Source organism: Corvus hawaiiensis, chromosome 16, assembly GCF_020740725.1.
Source record: "Corvus hawaiiensis isolate bCorHaw1 chromosome 16, bCorHaw1.pri.cur, whole genome shotgun sequence".
Lineage (NCBI taxonomy): Eukaryota > Metazoa > Chordata > Aves > Passeriformes > Corvidae > Corvus > Corvus hawaiiensis.
In genome coordinates this window covers 2,102,292-2,116,947 of record NC_063228.1, presented here as the reverse complement: position 1 = coordinate 2,116,947, position 14,656 = coordinate 2,102,292, and the positions used below count along the sequence as shown (strand labels likewise).

Sequence of the window (14,656 nt, the reverse complement as noted above, 5' to 3'; positions counted from 1 at the left end):
CAAGTGTCTCGTTCTTGTGCCACTCCGAGCTCACATTCTTGTTCCATGCCAGCAGCCCTGTGTGCCTGTGTCTCCTCAGGGACAGTGTGCAAACCCCAGGCTGGCAGTGGTGCTCTGAGAGCCCAAATTAAACACAGCACTGGCAACAGCTCTGCAGAGGCCTTGCCCTGTCAGTGCAGTTGTTAGAGCTCCTGCAGTGGGTTAAAGCTGCTGGCAGCAGGGGCCAGGTTCTCTGGTCCATTCCCCTCTATGCAAACAGAAGTGCTTTTCCTCTGAACCTCTTACCGTTTATGCTTCAATGCCCCAGATTCCAGGCTCTGCATGTTGGCTCCTCTCCTCCAGAGTCGCTGCACCCAAGGCTGCTGCCCTGGGCCCCTGCAGTCCCTGCCTCGTTGCTCTGACAGCCAGCACTGGTCCCTGTCATTGCACAGGAGCCAAGGTTTTATTGTGCATTTAATTTTGTCTCCATACTGAGTATCACAGCAAGAGCATCCACACAGTTAATTCTCAACCACATCATATTTTACTTACAGCAGTTTTTTTAAAATAAATGCTGCGGAGCCTTAAAAAGAAAAAAAATTAAAATAGTTACACACTAGAAACAAGGAATCCACTTTTTAAAAATCAGTACAACTGGTTACACATTCTTGGCATAATTGGAGTGGTGCTCAGTAGCTGGAGCTGGTGACCAACATGATGCCATGGCCTGAACAATATTTTTTTTCTTCTCATTAAGTAGTTTTAGTTTCAAATCAATAAAAGCAGTGATGTAGATCAACAAATACAAAAGACAGGTAGATTAAAGAATATTGCACATGTATATCCAAGCAGCATTTAACCACAACACACCCTCCCCCCCCCAACCCCGGGATCCCAGCACAATCGGTAAGAAAAAATAGTGCAATCACTGAGCTGTGCCTGCTGCAGCCCGGCCCGCACTGGGCTCACTCTGCCCTGCAGCCCTGAGCTGCCCCACAGCTCTGCCACAGCCCAGGCACCCAGGAGGGGACCTGGAAGCAGCAGTGGAGTTGCAGGTAAGGTCTGGCCCCGCCCCCCTCACACATTCACTTTGGTCAAGCGTTCAGCTGCTGCGCCAGCGTACACAGGCTCAGCTGGAGCTTCTCACCCTGATCCGTTCTGGAAAAGCCCAGCCTTCAGCACAGAGACAGAATCTGTGCTTTCACCAGCACAACATTCCCCGAGGTCGCTGCACAGGCAAGGGCATTAAGACCCTTGTTCATTTTATGCAATGTGAGCAAAGTACTGAAATCCACTTAGGCATGAAAGTGGAAATGTGTCCTGAATACCTGAAACCTGCAAAAAAGCCCGCCAGGTTGTCCTTGAGCTGTGGTTATACTGCACTGGGGTTGTAGTCTCGTGTTTGACAAGACAGACACGATCCATGTTCCTGAGACAAACTGTTCAGAGCTTTCAGCACAACATCTGGCATGTGGTCTGTGATCATCTTGGGACTTATTAAAATGCTGCTGAAGACGGTTTCGTTTGACCATCTTGCTGTGTATTTAATATCTGAAGAACACAACCTAGGAAAAAACCACACCATAAATACAATGGCTGTGTCAGAACTGGAACAGGCAACCTGGACACTCTGGACATTGCTCAGGGAGGAACTGGAACCCTCTCACAGCAGCAGGTGAGCTCCCAGAGGTGCAGGTCTGCCCTTCAGCAAACAGCTGGAATTGCTGCCATGAAGTGTCCCTGAGGGCAGAACTGCACCAAATTACACTGTGCATTAACAGGGAAAGAAACCACCAAAGATTCAAATAATCTTGCTCCCAAAAACACAGAATACAGCCTGGGCAAGGAGGGGGAGGGGGCTAAACACTGCACATTCACGTGGTTAATGTCAAATTTAGGGAATAAGTCACAGTGGTATCAACAGGAGACGAGGCAATACATTCAGTGCTGCACACAGGCTGCACCATTCTGAATTAAATCCCAAATACATGATGGGTGCTCTTGTGTGCTAGTCCAACTTAAAAAAACCCCCCATGATTAACTGCTGTGCTGTGGAGTAAGATAGAAAAGAAATTAGCTCAATAGAAGAGCAGCCATCGAGAAAACCTGCCAGGTCAGAGGTGTTCAAGTATCTAACTTGCAAAACCAGTATCAAAATTGCTAGAAATTAAAGATGTGAAGCTTAAACAAAATACTGATCTACTGAATAGGAGGAAAAAAGTGAATTTCTTCTCCAATACTTTTCTCTCCTCTCTGTAAGACACAATTTCTCTTTTCTTCTATAAGATATTCTTGTGCAATTTAGAAATGCTCTTATTTCTCTTTCAGAACACAACGAGAGGATATCATGGCCTGCCTGCTGGTTTATGGGCTGTTTTAGGTTCCTTTGTCTAAAATCACCCACATCAACAAAAAAAACACACAAAAAACCCCTGAACATGACACTGCCCCAACAAAGCCACAATCCTCACTCTTTCAGCAGTTTCAGCTTTCTGGTGTCTTTGTCTCAGCTTCCTGCATCCACAGAAAAGCAGCAAATGACAGGAAAATCTACAGGCTCTGTGGGCACACGCTGGATACTGGGGCAGCTACAGCTCTCCAGCCTGGCTGGGTCAGTGTTACAGGCAGTATTGCACCTCCTTCTGATCACCAGCACTCATGTGACTGCTCAGTAACGAGGTATTTTGTTACCACTTCACCACTACCAGGACACACTGCAGATCTGCAGTCTCAGGCAGAAACTGCAGCCTGGCAAAGCTGAACTTGCCAGTCTTAGTGTTTAAGGTCCTCACTTCAGCAGCTGCCATAAATGGGCAGGATAAGGCATAAAGAGGAACAGTGTCCAGGGCTTGCAGCAAAACCAAAAGAAGCCAGGAGGCACAGAATAGAAACTGAAAGCTGGGTAATGTGCAGTAACCAGAACTGGGTACTGGAGATGCAGGTAAGTCACAGAGCTGGAAACGTGTACTTTGAAAGGGAGAAGGAGCTGTAAGTAGACTTTAGAGAGACAGGAGAGTGGAATTCATTATTCCACTTACCTCCTAGAGCTGCATTCTTCAACAATGTGGATAATCTTCCCAGGCAGATACAGATGAGGATACTGAGGGGGTGAATTCAAGCGCGATTCCTCCTCAAGGGCGTTGTATGAAGGCGACCGATGAACCATTAAACTCTCCTCAGCCAGAAGGGGCTGGGTCAGGGCATCCTGGTTCCTTCCATCCAGCTCTGTTGGGAAGTCATCAGGATCTCCTCCAAACACCTCGTACCAACACCCCCGCAGCAAAATCTGGTACTGATAGCAGAGAGGAGAACAGTCCAACTGAAGTCTGGCATCTCTTCAAGTAACTTACTCGAAAAATTACTTCATGCACATGCTCCCCAAACTTTGTTTGATAATTATCTCCCTGCTGAGTTTTCCCCACAGTAACATTCATATCAACAGTATGGATCCCAAGCCTCCAGTAATACCACAGAAAACATTACCATCTTTACCAGCTGAATTACTCCATGTGGATTCTGCTCTGCAGGTTTAAGTTAAGTTTTCTTGCACCTGTAACTTCTAACTGTCCATTATCTTATCCTGTATTTATGACATCACACAGACCCTCTGCACATCCTGGAAATCTTGTGGGTATGGCAGATTCAAATTCAGATGTTCAAAAACGGCAGTTCTGAATCTTTAAGCCACACCTCTATACCTGCAGTACCATCCTGCCTGACATCACACTGATCCAGCACTTTCAAAACTGTGTTTCCCACTAACAGTAAAAAGAGGTAAAGAATTAACACTGTAACAGAGAAATATTTGCTTTCCAAATGAATTCTGACAGTAATATTTAAGTAAAATCATTAATTTGCTTACCTACTCGTACTAGAGTATTAAAGTAAGTAATCTTACTGACTTCTCATAATTTTAGCCATTCGGGGTTTTTTTCCCCATTTTTGTTTTTTAATAGTTTCCTTTTATCAGCAAAACTAGCAAACAGATAATTTCAGGTGTTTGATGGTGTAAACTGGTATATCCGGAGTCTTCCTGAATCCTAATCTCCAACAATACAACTTTACAGGATAGGAGACTAACACAAATGTCACTGAATTAACCACAAACCATTTTGTTCTGAAACACAATTGTAACTCTCAGCTTTAAGATCAAAAATACACACAACCAGCAGTGACTGCATTAAATCTGGGGCTTAACCCAGGTAACAATTCCACAATTTTAACCAGGAACTGCACTTAGTTACCTTGGGTCTGTTGCAGTTTGCCACAATTCTCACTATTCTTCTCTTTAAATCCTCCATGTTGGGCATACTTAACCTGTTTAAACACACAGAACAAAGTAAAGCAAAGCCTCCTATTGTCTGCTATCAAACACATCTCCAAATATCAATTTAAAAGTATTTTCATCTCACCTTGCAACAAGGTCTTTTCCAACAATGACTGAAACAATGAAGTGCTTAGTATAATCTGCAAGTGATTTGCTAAAAATAAATAAAGAAAAAAGAAAAAAAGACACTTCAGATGCACTAAAGAGATAAGCAGAGTTTAGTTTTAGGATGATCACTGTCTGTCAGTAAAAATGCAAGCATGTGGCAGCAGCATTTGCAGTCAGTGCCTCAGTGGGCATTCAGACCTCCTTGCTGGAGGCACAGAGTAACTTCAGTGCTGACTGTAAGGGTGTGGGGATGTCCACCAGGCCACAGCAGACAAGTCAGGTGAGCGTTTTTCTGGAACGTTTAAACTCTCATTTCACTGCCTGACAGAACTCCCTGGATGTATTTCATTCTGTAATGTTCTGCCAAGGACTCGACTGTAATTCCAGACGGAGCAAATTAATTTGAGTGGAGAACATAAAAACTCTTCCCATAGTCAGGCCACAGCTACAACCTAACACACCTGGCAGCTGCCTTAAAGACTTTTACAGCTTAGACACAGAGCCAAGCAACAGAAGTCTCTCACCTTAAGAGCCCTCCTGGGGGAGAGAAGGCGTAACACCTCAGTGTGGGGAAGGAGTTCCTGAGCATGACGGCCAGGATAGATGCTGTCCCACCACCCAAACTGTGACCAACTATCACAAGTTTATATTCCTACAGACAGAGAGACAAACTTAGACAGACACAGAAAAAGCTGTGGGTAATTTTTCTGACAAATCAAATTATTTGGGAGGTAACTTACTGGGGCAATTGTGAAAGCCTGGTTTAAAATTCCATCATTTATTAGTTTTCGATAGATGTAATTTGCAGCCTGAGTTATTCCCTACAAGAGAGCAGTTCAGGTTAGAAGGGTGTATCTAATCTGAGGTGTGACACATGTATAGCTCAAATACAACACCATCACAGAAAACCCTCCTTTTTGCAAAGCTGGTCTTCTCTTTAACATCCTCCTGACAGAGGTCTGGTTATAACCAAGAGGTCTGTTGGTGTTGTTATGTATGGGTTAAAAAGGTTTTGGGCTATTTCGTAAGGACATTAAGTCTGATAAGAGGATTAAAAATTCTACCTTGCAGTGCCAGAGGCAGTATTTGATGCACCAAACACTGAAATAATTTGTGCAATCCATCCGACAAGGAGAACATTCTTCTGTTTAACTAAGGACCCCAGGTGTTTATAGCTTGGTACTGCTGAGCTGATCTACAAACAGCCACAGGCTGCACACACCTTATGCACAAACCCATTCTCCAGAACTTCCTCCAGTGTCAGGTCTTCGCAGTCTGCTGACAGATCAGTGAGAATGTCCTGCAAACAAAGCTTTGCTCAGCCCTCCCTGCAGGGCTGTGTGGCTCATGGGTTGTGCTCTGCTGCTCACTCCTGCCACAGGGACATCAGCTGTGGGAGCAGCACAACACATCCCACCACACACCACCACCCCAGCAAACACAGCAACCACAGCTCCAAGCCTGGCTATTTCCAACTGCAGACACCCCACTGTGGATGCACTCCACCCACAGTGACCTGGAATTACCACCGCCTGTCCTCCACTCTCACTTCCAGTAGCACAGGGAATATCACCCATCCAAGGGTTTATTACTTAAACCTGCAAGACTCTTACCTGTGAGTTATTTTTACATGTGCCAGAGTAACACAATTTCCTCTAGGTACTGGGAGTTCACTCATTTCTATAAAGCTAATTATTGATATCAGATGGATGATACCTCAAAAGACAAGGTTCCTCTCACAGCAACCACAATAGCTTCTTTTTTGTGATCCAAAGCAACAAAAAATGGAATCTCATAGATCTGGAGGAGAAGAATGTAATCAGTAAAGACACCAACTTTTTGTAAGGGCAAGCACTTGTTCTCACCTTCTGAAAGCTCTTATTGAGCTCCATATTGTACTACAGAAAGAAGCAGAATTGGTCTCTTATCTGGTTAGTCTAAGTGCCTTTTTTCAATACTGAGACAGACTTATATCAATGGTTTTGTGGCTGTTCCATTAGAATAGAAAAGAAATCCAAACTGAATTGTTTTCATTTGGCTTTGCATCCTGCACTTCATAAATGCTGAAGGCAAACTAGACCCTTCACCCCTTGCTTTCCCTGAATTAATCACAACAGCTTGCTGAATGCCTGTCCAGGTTGTTTACCTTGTTATGAAAACTGATATGAATGAAGTCTCTGTACTGCAGTCCTGTTATGTTTAGGATGGATCCAAAGTGAAAGTTATGACGATCACTGCCCGTTATATCAGAATCTGTTGGTCTATTTCTGCAACTAACAAACACAGAAGAGAAAAACTTTCATTTTCCAATTTTTTAAGTTTCCTTTCAAAGAATCAAACTCAGTTAAATTTGCAGAAGGCCTTCTGCCAGGAACCAAAAGTACTTTCTTTTTGCAGTAGCACAAGTAGTCTGATACAAGATGTTACCTCTGCCTTGTTACAGGAGCACTGGCAGAGCAAACAGTGCAGTAAGAAAGAATTCTTAAGATTAAAAGCCACTGAGAGAAAATACAAATGAGGAAAAAGGAAATTCAAACAAAAATCTGCACATCAATCTTATGTTTTATCCACAGTATTATGTGGTAATTTTTTTCAGTAGATTATATTGAATATTTCATGTTAGTAATTATGAAAATCGTTCTTACAGTCACAAATATCAATGGTCACATACAGCAATCATACATAGCAATATGCAAAATGACATACTGACTATAAACGTTTTTGATTAAAGGGGTCAAAAGAAACAAAAAGGAGGCTGGAGGGACAGGAAACTTTAGCTAAGTCCTTAAGACAGGCAAAACTGTTGATAGATTTTTATTTCTATATGTATGTCTGTGCCCAAAAGGCACCTAGAAAAAGCCTCATTTTAAAATATGTTTCATTTAATTAGAATTCCTCCTTTGTCATTTTGCTAAATGATTTTTTTATCTCAATCACAAACTTTTCTCATTAAAAAAAACCCAATCTTTGAGAGTAGTTAGAGGTTTGAGGGTGGAATTTTCTCTGAATTTGTGAAAGAGAATTCTACCAGTCAAGCTCATGTACTCCCAAGAGTAATACAGTTAAATGCAACAAAAATACTGCTATTGCAACTGTTTTATTTCTGCTATGACTAGTTAAATAGAAGGCAGCTGTGTGTTTTTAAGCTCTTGGGTCAAACCTACCAGTCACCATTGAGCTTACAGAGTGCAGTATACGGGTTGGTGTATACGTAGTAGGGCCAGCCATAAGCAGCTGCAGCAAACAGCATGTAGTGAGCAGCATTCTCCAGCTCAACATCCAAATCATCAGTCTGGAAGCACATAGGGGAAGAAAAGGAAGCAGAGAGAGGGAGGAAGGCGTGTTAGGCAGCCTCAGAATAAAACTGAACACAGGCTGGTGAAAATCAAGGCACGATGGAATACACACTACCCAAAAGGAAAACCTCAAGATCTAAGAGGAACTAAAAATAGCCACTTGTATTTCAGGAAAAAGTCTGTGTTTATTTATGTAGCTACAGAGCTCAAGGACCTTGTAAAGCTCTCATTGAATCAGTTTCTTCCAATACTGATACACTGATAAGCTCGATGCTGAAAGCAACATTCACTCCAAATATGTTACCTAAGGATGTCCAGGGGAAGGCTAAAGAGTCTGCAGCAGATCTCTCTGGTACAGACTTTTAAAGCACGACCCCATCACACTGGCTGGATTCAAAAAGAAGTTGACAGAGATGCACTGGTTGAAGTAAAACTATATACATCTATGAAACACAGGCCAAAAGGAGGGGAAAAAAATTACAAAGGCACTTTTCCACTGAAGACCAGCAAAAATCAGTTAGCAAACTAACCCACCCCCTGCAAGCATTTTAAAAGATGCTATTTCTGTTCTTACCCTGTCTGGGTATTTGCAGCAGACAAACATCCCACAATACATACTAGAAGACTATCTTCTCAGTTCTATGCAAAAGGCACCAAATATTATATTCTCCTTCTGTTCCCTTTCTCTCCCAACTGTTCAACAATGATCAAATGTCCTAAATGGTTCCTTTTTTGCACTGAATTCCCATTCAGATATAAGTTCTACTCATGCAAAGGCAGAAAAATGTTTGACTATAAACTCATCCTTTTCTCTGCATTTATTAATACCTTACACTGTTACAAATTTTTATTGCAGTGTTTAATTTAGTTAAAAGAATAAACAAAACCAAGAAAACCCTCTACAGAAAGAAGTGCATTTCAATTTGCTCTGGCACCATTTCCTACAATAATTACACCAGAGGCTGCACCAACCCTATCTTACCACAAGAGACGATGGAGAATGACACAGGACTTCTTCAGGCTCCTTGGGGCAATTTTCCATTTTATCTTGCTCTTGATGGAGCAGAATCAAACCAGCTGCTATGTCACTTGGCACCAGATCAGTGTCCTGTGCAAAGACATGGAAGACTGTGTAAAACCACCCCAGAGCTCAACACTGCAGAGCTCTCTGGGAACACAAGCGAGGCGCTCCCTCTTACTGAGAAGTAGTTGCGGAAGAGCTCGGCGATGCTGGTGAAGGCCACCCGGTGGTCGTCGTCCTGCACGATGCAGCAGCACAGCAGCCGGATCCTCTTCTCCCACACCCTGGTGGCAGAGCTCTTCACGTTGTACAGCAGCTGCCCCGACTGGCTGCTCTCCAGGTTGCGGCTCACACCGTCGGGCAGATAGAACGTCTTCTTCCCCCCGAGGGGGTCAAAGACAATGACAACTCCAACGATGGTGAAGACGATGATAATCCAGCTGCCAGACAGGAGGGAGTGAGATAACTGATCTGTGAAACCAGACACTTCTGGCAAGTGTGCAAGAAATCCCAACAACAGATCTTGACAGGCAGAAAACGCAGCTGGGTATGGAATTCTGTATGGAGACCTCTGCTGCTGTCCTGAGGGTGCAGCTCTTGGCACTGGGCTTGCAATACTCTGGGCACCAGAACAAGGCTGTCAGTTCAGTTCACACAGGGCACCAAACCTGGAATCCCAGCCCTGTGCTTTGGAAGCAGCAGCCCAGAGGTGTGACAGCTTCATTTTTCAACACCAGCTAAGTGACCTTGTTACTATCCCTTCACATTTATCCAGTTTTCTACACTCCCATTGTCCCTCTTACCCTTTCTGATCTTCACCTCCTTTCCTTCTCTGCAGGACATGCTCTCTCTCCCAAGGCAAGCAGATTTTTTAGGGAAGGAGACCATTTTCCTTCTCACATACACTACCAAGCTCAGATTTGTGGGAAAGCACCTTTACCTTGCAATAACTGTCCCAATGACGCCATTTATCACAGTCTTCTCACACTGCACACTGTTGTCTGACACCCACACAGCTCCTACAACAGCCCAGATGAATTCAGGGAAGTAGAGAAGGAGGCGAGTATAAAGTATTTTGGGAAGTGATTTTCTTGGGCCTGGATTAGAAATTGTTCCTGAAATTAGAGAGAGAATTTAAAACAAGAACCGCTCATGAATGCACCTCAAGAACATAAAATCCTATCTGGAAACATGAACTTTCTGGGCTTTACAGAAAGTAAGAAACAACTGAAACGATCAAGTTCTTTCATACTAATGGAAAGCTATCACTGAAGCAAAGAAAAACAACAATGGGTTTATAGCTGTGATTCTTAGAATTTACTAAAACCCAAACCAACTCTAGTCAGAGACAATTCTGCACTGAACTTGGGGCAGCAGTGCTGTGCCCAGCATAAGCCAAAGCTGCATCCAGGAGCAACGGCTCACCTACAGCTCCTCATAACACTTGGGGCCCTTTATTATTCTATTTAGCTTTTAGTTGGTTGAATATTTAATTTTCAGATGCTATTTTGCTGGGCTATTATGAAGTTTTGTTAATGGAGTTACTAAATAATAGGAGAACAAAAGTAGGACCATTACCAGGACAAATACTTCTCAGGCTAGTCTCTGCTTTGTTAATTTACTAACAAGCTCTTCGTTTTAGCACTCTCAGGCAATAAAAAGGGAGTAACTTTTGGCCAACTCATCTCCTTAAACCAGTTTGCTGATCCCAAGGTAATGAGGTACACCTGAGCGGGGTGTGCGTGCTCAGGTGTAGACAGGCAGTTTATAAAGGCTGCTGAACAAAAACAACTTTGGAAACTTTTTTCCAATTACACAGCTGTGGTTCACACCCAGTGATCAAACTGTTTCAGAAGCCCTCGATCCAGAGGTTGCTTTTTCCCATTCCCAGGTCGCAGCCTGTCCTGTAGCAGCGTGGTTGCTTACACAGACACAATCAGATGGAACTGTAGTTCCTCTAAACAACTTTTCCTTTCTCAGCACCACGCACAGGGTGTGGAGACTCCAGCCAGGTTCCCTGCTGGCATCACCAACTGCCAGCACAGCACAAGGGCTGGTGCAAGACCCAGCACACCCAAACCCACACATTACAACCACAGTCCAACACACCTCACCTTTTATTTTCTTAGAAATTTATTCAGCCTCAGAATTCTTCCATCTCTTAGTTACAACGGCCTTTACAACACAATAGCTGTACTTTCATACCGAACAAGGGTCTTTTATTACTGCTATTTACAGTTACCTCTCTCACCTCTGCAGCTTTGGTTAGAGCCTGGTGCTGACAACACCAAGGATATGGGTTTGACCCCTGGATGGGCCATTCACCTAAGAGATGGACTCAGTGATCCTTGTGGGTCCCTTCCAACCCAGAATATTCTGGGAAACTTGGATATAAACAGCACAGTCTGCCTGATCTTACGTCCCCTCCTCTGAAAACTCTAGGAAAACCAGTGGTCAGATTCAAGGCCACGATTATCATCCACACTTCTGCTCTGTCATTTCTCTTCATGCACTCTTAAAATTGCTTAAATTGAAAGAAGTATAAATACTTATTTACAGAAGCATAAATACTTATTTTCATTGTGTCATGAGAACCAATATATTAGAAACTGTGGAGTCTCATCTGTTACTCCAGAGACCACACACATTTTTCAAACTAATCCTCTTAACATTACTTCGATGATCAGGTGCTTCACCAGAAAAAAGCTTCCCTGGCAATTTTAACCCAAAATGAACCATTTCTACAAATGATTAGAAGTTGCACTGGGATCCTTACTTCTGTTCAGCCATTCAGTTCAAGCTGTGGGTCCTGCTCTATTTAACAGTACTCACTGTCAGTTTTATTATGACATTTATACAATTCACTTTTCTGTGTGTTTTTCCCCAAGCAGCCCGCTGCAGCTAAGGGACTTTTACAAGACATGACTAAACCTGCCCATGCAAGGCAGAACTAACATGATAGTTCATATGATTCTGGATGCATTTCCCTAAATTCCTGTCGGAGAGGTGGAGCAGTGTTTCATCAGCGGTCACGCAGAGAGAGTTTTCAGGATGCTCTGATGGCAATGAACCATTAGCTCCACTAAGATGTTGTGTCTATTTATTATGTTAGATTCCAGACTAATAAAGATAATACTATTAAAGCAAGTATGTTAATGCTGATGGAGTTTTTCAAGTCTGACTACCATCAAAACATTTCAACTTTTGGTGGCTTTTAATGTCAGCTCCGGATTAAAACCACGTATCTATTACAATTCTAGTAGATAAACACAAAATATCATTATCAACTATTTACCTTGCATACTGATGTATACAAGAGCAGATAACGCACATATTATGGAAGCCAGAAGAATGAGGAGGCCGAGCAGGTAGCTGTGCAGCAATCCTCCCCCAGGACAGTTAAATTGCCCCTTGTGAACCGTGTAAAGGACAAGAATCCCAATCCACCTGCCGGGACGTGAGATAACAAGAGTTATAGCCGGAAGGGGGACGCGCCTGCTGCCAAGTGATCACCTGATAGGTAGCGCTCGTCGTAAGGAAAGCATTGCACAAAGATTAACAGCAAGGGACCTGTTACATAAGGGAAGTGTCAGAATGAAACCACTACACGAGCACTCAGCAGGAATTACAATTCAGTGGAGCCACGGGCTCCGAGCGTGGTGCTACTCCCTCCCTCCGAGCCCAAAGCAGCGCGGCTGGCGGACACAAAGCAGTCCCGGTATTAATTACGAAACCACACGAGCGCTACTCGGAGATGCAGCACAGCGGGTGCCGGCGGCCCGGAGCGCTCCGGCAGCGCGGGCACCGCACCGCACCGCGGGGGATGCGCCACGGCCGGACACCGCCCGGGCCGCGGGCACCGCTCACCCCGCCGGGAAGCGGCCGGGCCGGCGGGCAGCGGCCCCGGGGCGCGCCTTACCACACCAGCCTGACGAACAGCTCGAAGGCCCCCGGGAGCACGAAGTCGTCGCTGCCGATGGCCCAGCGCCGGCCGAACACTACGAGCCCCGGCATCCTGCGGGTCCCGCCGCCGCCGCCGCCGCCGCCACTGCCGCTCCCTCAGGGCCGCCCGAGCCCCGTCCCCCCCCCCCCCCCCGCCGCCAAAGACTTCACCGCCCGCCGGGGCGGGCACGACGTCACGCTGCCGTGACGTCACGACGCCCACACCGCGCTGCTGACATCGCCCCGCCCCCGCCCGATCGGGCCGCGCCGCGCACGCGCCTGGCGGGAGCCCCGCCCCGCCCCGGGGCGCGCGCGCGGAGCGGCGGGAACGCCGGGGGCACCCAGGGCGCGTGCGCGGTGCGGCTCGGGCGGGGCCGGGCGTGGCCGCAGGGAGGATTGGGCGCCCTGACGTCACCGCCCCGTGACGTCACGCCCGCCAGTGACGTCACCCCGCCCCGTGAGGAGGCTGGAGCGGGGCCGCCGGTGCCGGCACAGAGCGAGGAGGCGGCTCCGGCCCCGCCCGGAGCTCCCGCGGGCCTCAGCGGGCGGCCCGGCCCCGCCAGTCCAGCACACGGACAGACCGTGCTGGGCAGCGCTGGGACAGAGGAGACGGCAGCACCGCGGCTGCAATAAACACTGCTCAGCTGGGCTTAGGAACGAGAACCAGCACTGACGAGGGAGATAACGACGGCAAATTAAATTGAAGGAGATAAAACACATACAAGCACTAAATCCTCCTCTGCACCCGGCTGGAGACTGAGCTCTTACTAAACAAGCAGAACTCAGTCATCATTGCTTCCATCAATTATAATGCCCCTCAGAGCCTTAAAAACTTCATATTTCAATACAGCAAGGACATAACCAACTTGTCCTCACTGCAACGTTTCATCCAGTCCCAGGCGAACAGAAAACTTTCATGTTCAGGAATGAAAAAAAAATATAAAACCAAACTGTTTTCACCATTTCATAAAGTGTTTATTGAGGATGGTAACACAGGATAAATCATGCAACAGCTCAGTAAAAAAAGGGAATCATTTAAAGGATGAAGAATGGTAACTGGTGCTGCTGATTCTGAAAAGTTTATAAAAAAAATATTAATTGTCCAAAAGTGACATTGAAAACCACTTGAAGCTGAACATGGAAATTGCTTATAAAGCATTCATTAATAAGAAAATGTAGATATTGTTTCAAATGATCACCCACAGATTTCTGTAATCAACAACTTACAAGTCTCCCATTCCTACAGCTGTAATGGTGGAGCAGGGCTGGACATCCAAGATATTTAACCTTCTCTTCCTGAACAAACAACACAGTCACAAACATTTGCCACTAAGTAACACGATCGCATCTCTCACCCCTCACGACCTGGGCTGCCAAGTGCTTTCATTATTGGGATGACCTTCCCAGACATCATGGCAGAACAGGAAAGGGCCCGTCCTTGTGGCCTCAAGTGATTTCCTCGCTGCCCTCTTGCCATCAGTCTGTTTTAGAAGGGGAACAACTACAAAATGTGACTGTTCCCCTTCTAGCACCAACATACATTTTGAATAAGGAACTCCATGTCAGCAGATGGCACAAAGACTGGGCACCAGCACATCACATCAAACATCGGTGGTTTCAGATTTAGAGTTGACATATATTCGCCTTTTGGAAAAAAAATAAATATAGTGGAATGAAAACTGAATCAAAGGGAAAGAACAGATGACTACCATCCATCAAGGATGCACATATTTGTGCACTGAAAAAAAAAAAGAAAAAAAATCAGTCATTTCAAAGAAAATCTTGAAAATTAAAAAAAACGTTTGCACTTGTTCCTGGTCATAAACAATCTCACAAAAATCTCACTTTTGGAACTATTCCAATTGAAACCATACACTGAATTTATTAATACAGTATAAGTTTCTTTATGTAAAAAATCTTTATACATAGTAATAAAAAAGATAAAGGCAAGATGCATCAAACAGAAATCTGCTGGTTGTTTTT

The 14,656-nt window shown here is 45.0% G+C and overlaps 1 protein-coding gene across 1 annotated transcript; it reads right to left on the bottom strand.

Moving 5' to 3' along the window:
• Positions 1-420: 420 nt before the first annotated feature.
• DAGLB (diacylglycerol lipase beta) lies at positions 421-12,793 on the bottom strand. Its single transcript, XM_048320382.1, has 15 exons — positions 12,651-12,793; positions 12,027-12,178; positions 9,672-9,846; positions 8,910-9,171; positions 8,693-8,818; positions 7,579-7,706; positions 6,561-6,687; positions 6,131-6,214; positions 5,637-5,714; positions 5,155-5,235; positions 4,939-5,066; positions 4,392-4,460; positions 4,224-4,296; positions 3,018-3,271; positions 421-1,544 (listed from the first exon to the last, which is right to left on the bottom strand). Exons 1-15 carry the CDS (start codon positions 12,743-12,745, stop codon positions 1,352-1,354), a joined length of 2,025 nt encoding a protein of 674 aa, XP_048176339.1. The 5' UTR covers positions 12,746-12,793; the 3' UTR covers positions 421-1,351.
• Between the last annotated feature and the right edge of the window lie 1,863 nt (positions 12,794-14,656).

Bases quoted from the DNA above. Each gene is read 5' to 3' on its own strand.
- DAGLB (XM_048320382.1), bottom strand. From the start codon at position 12,745: ATGCCGGGGCTCGTAGTGTTCGGCCGGCGCTGGGCCATCGGCAGCGAC. The intron at 6,688-7,578 runs GTAGGTTTGACC...TGTGTTTGTTAG, and splicing joins TGTAAGCTCAATGGTGACTG to TTGCAGAAATAGACCAACAG. The intron at 5,067-5,154 runs GTAAGTTACCTC...CTCTGTCTGTAG, and splicing joins AGGCTTTCACAATTGCCCCA to GAATATAAACTTGTGATAGT.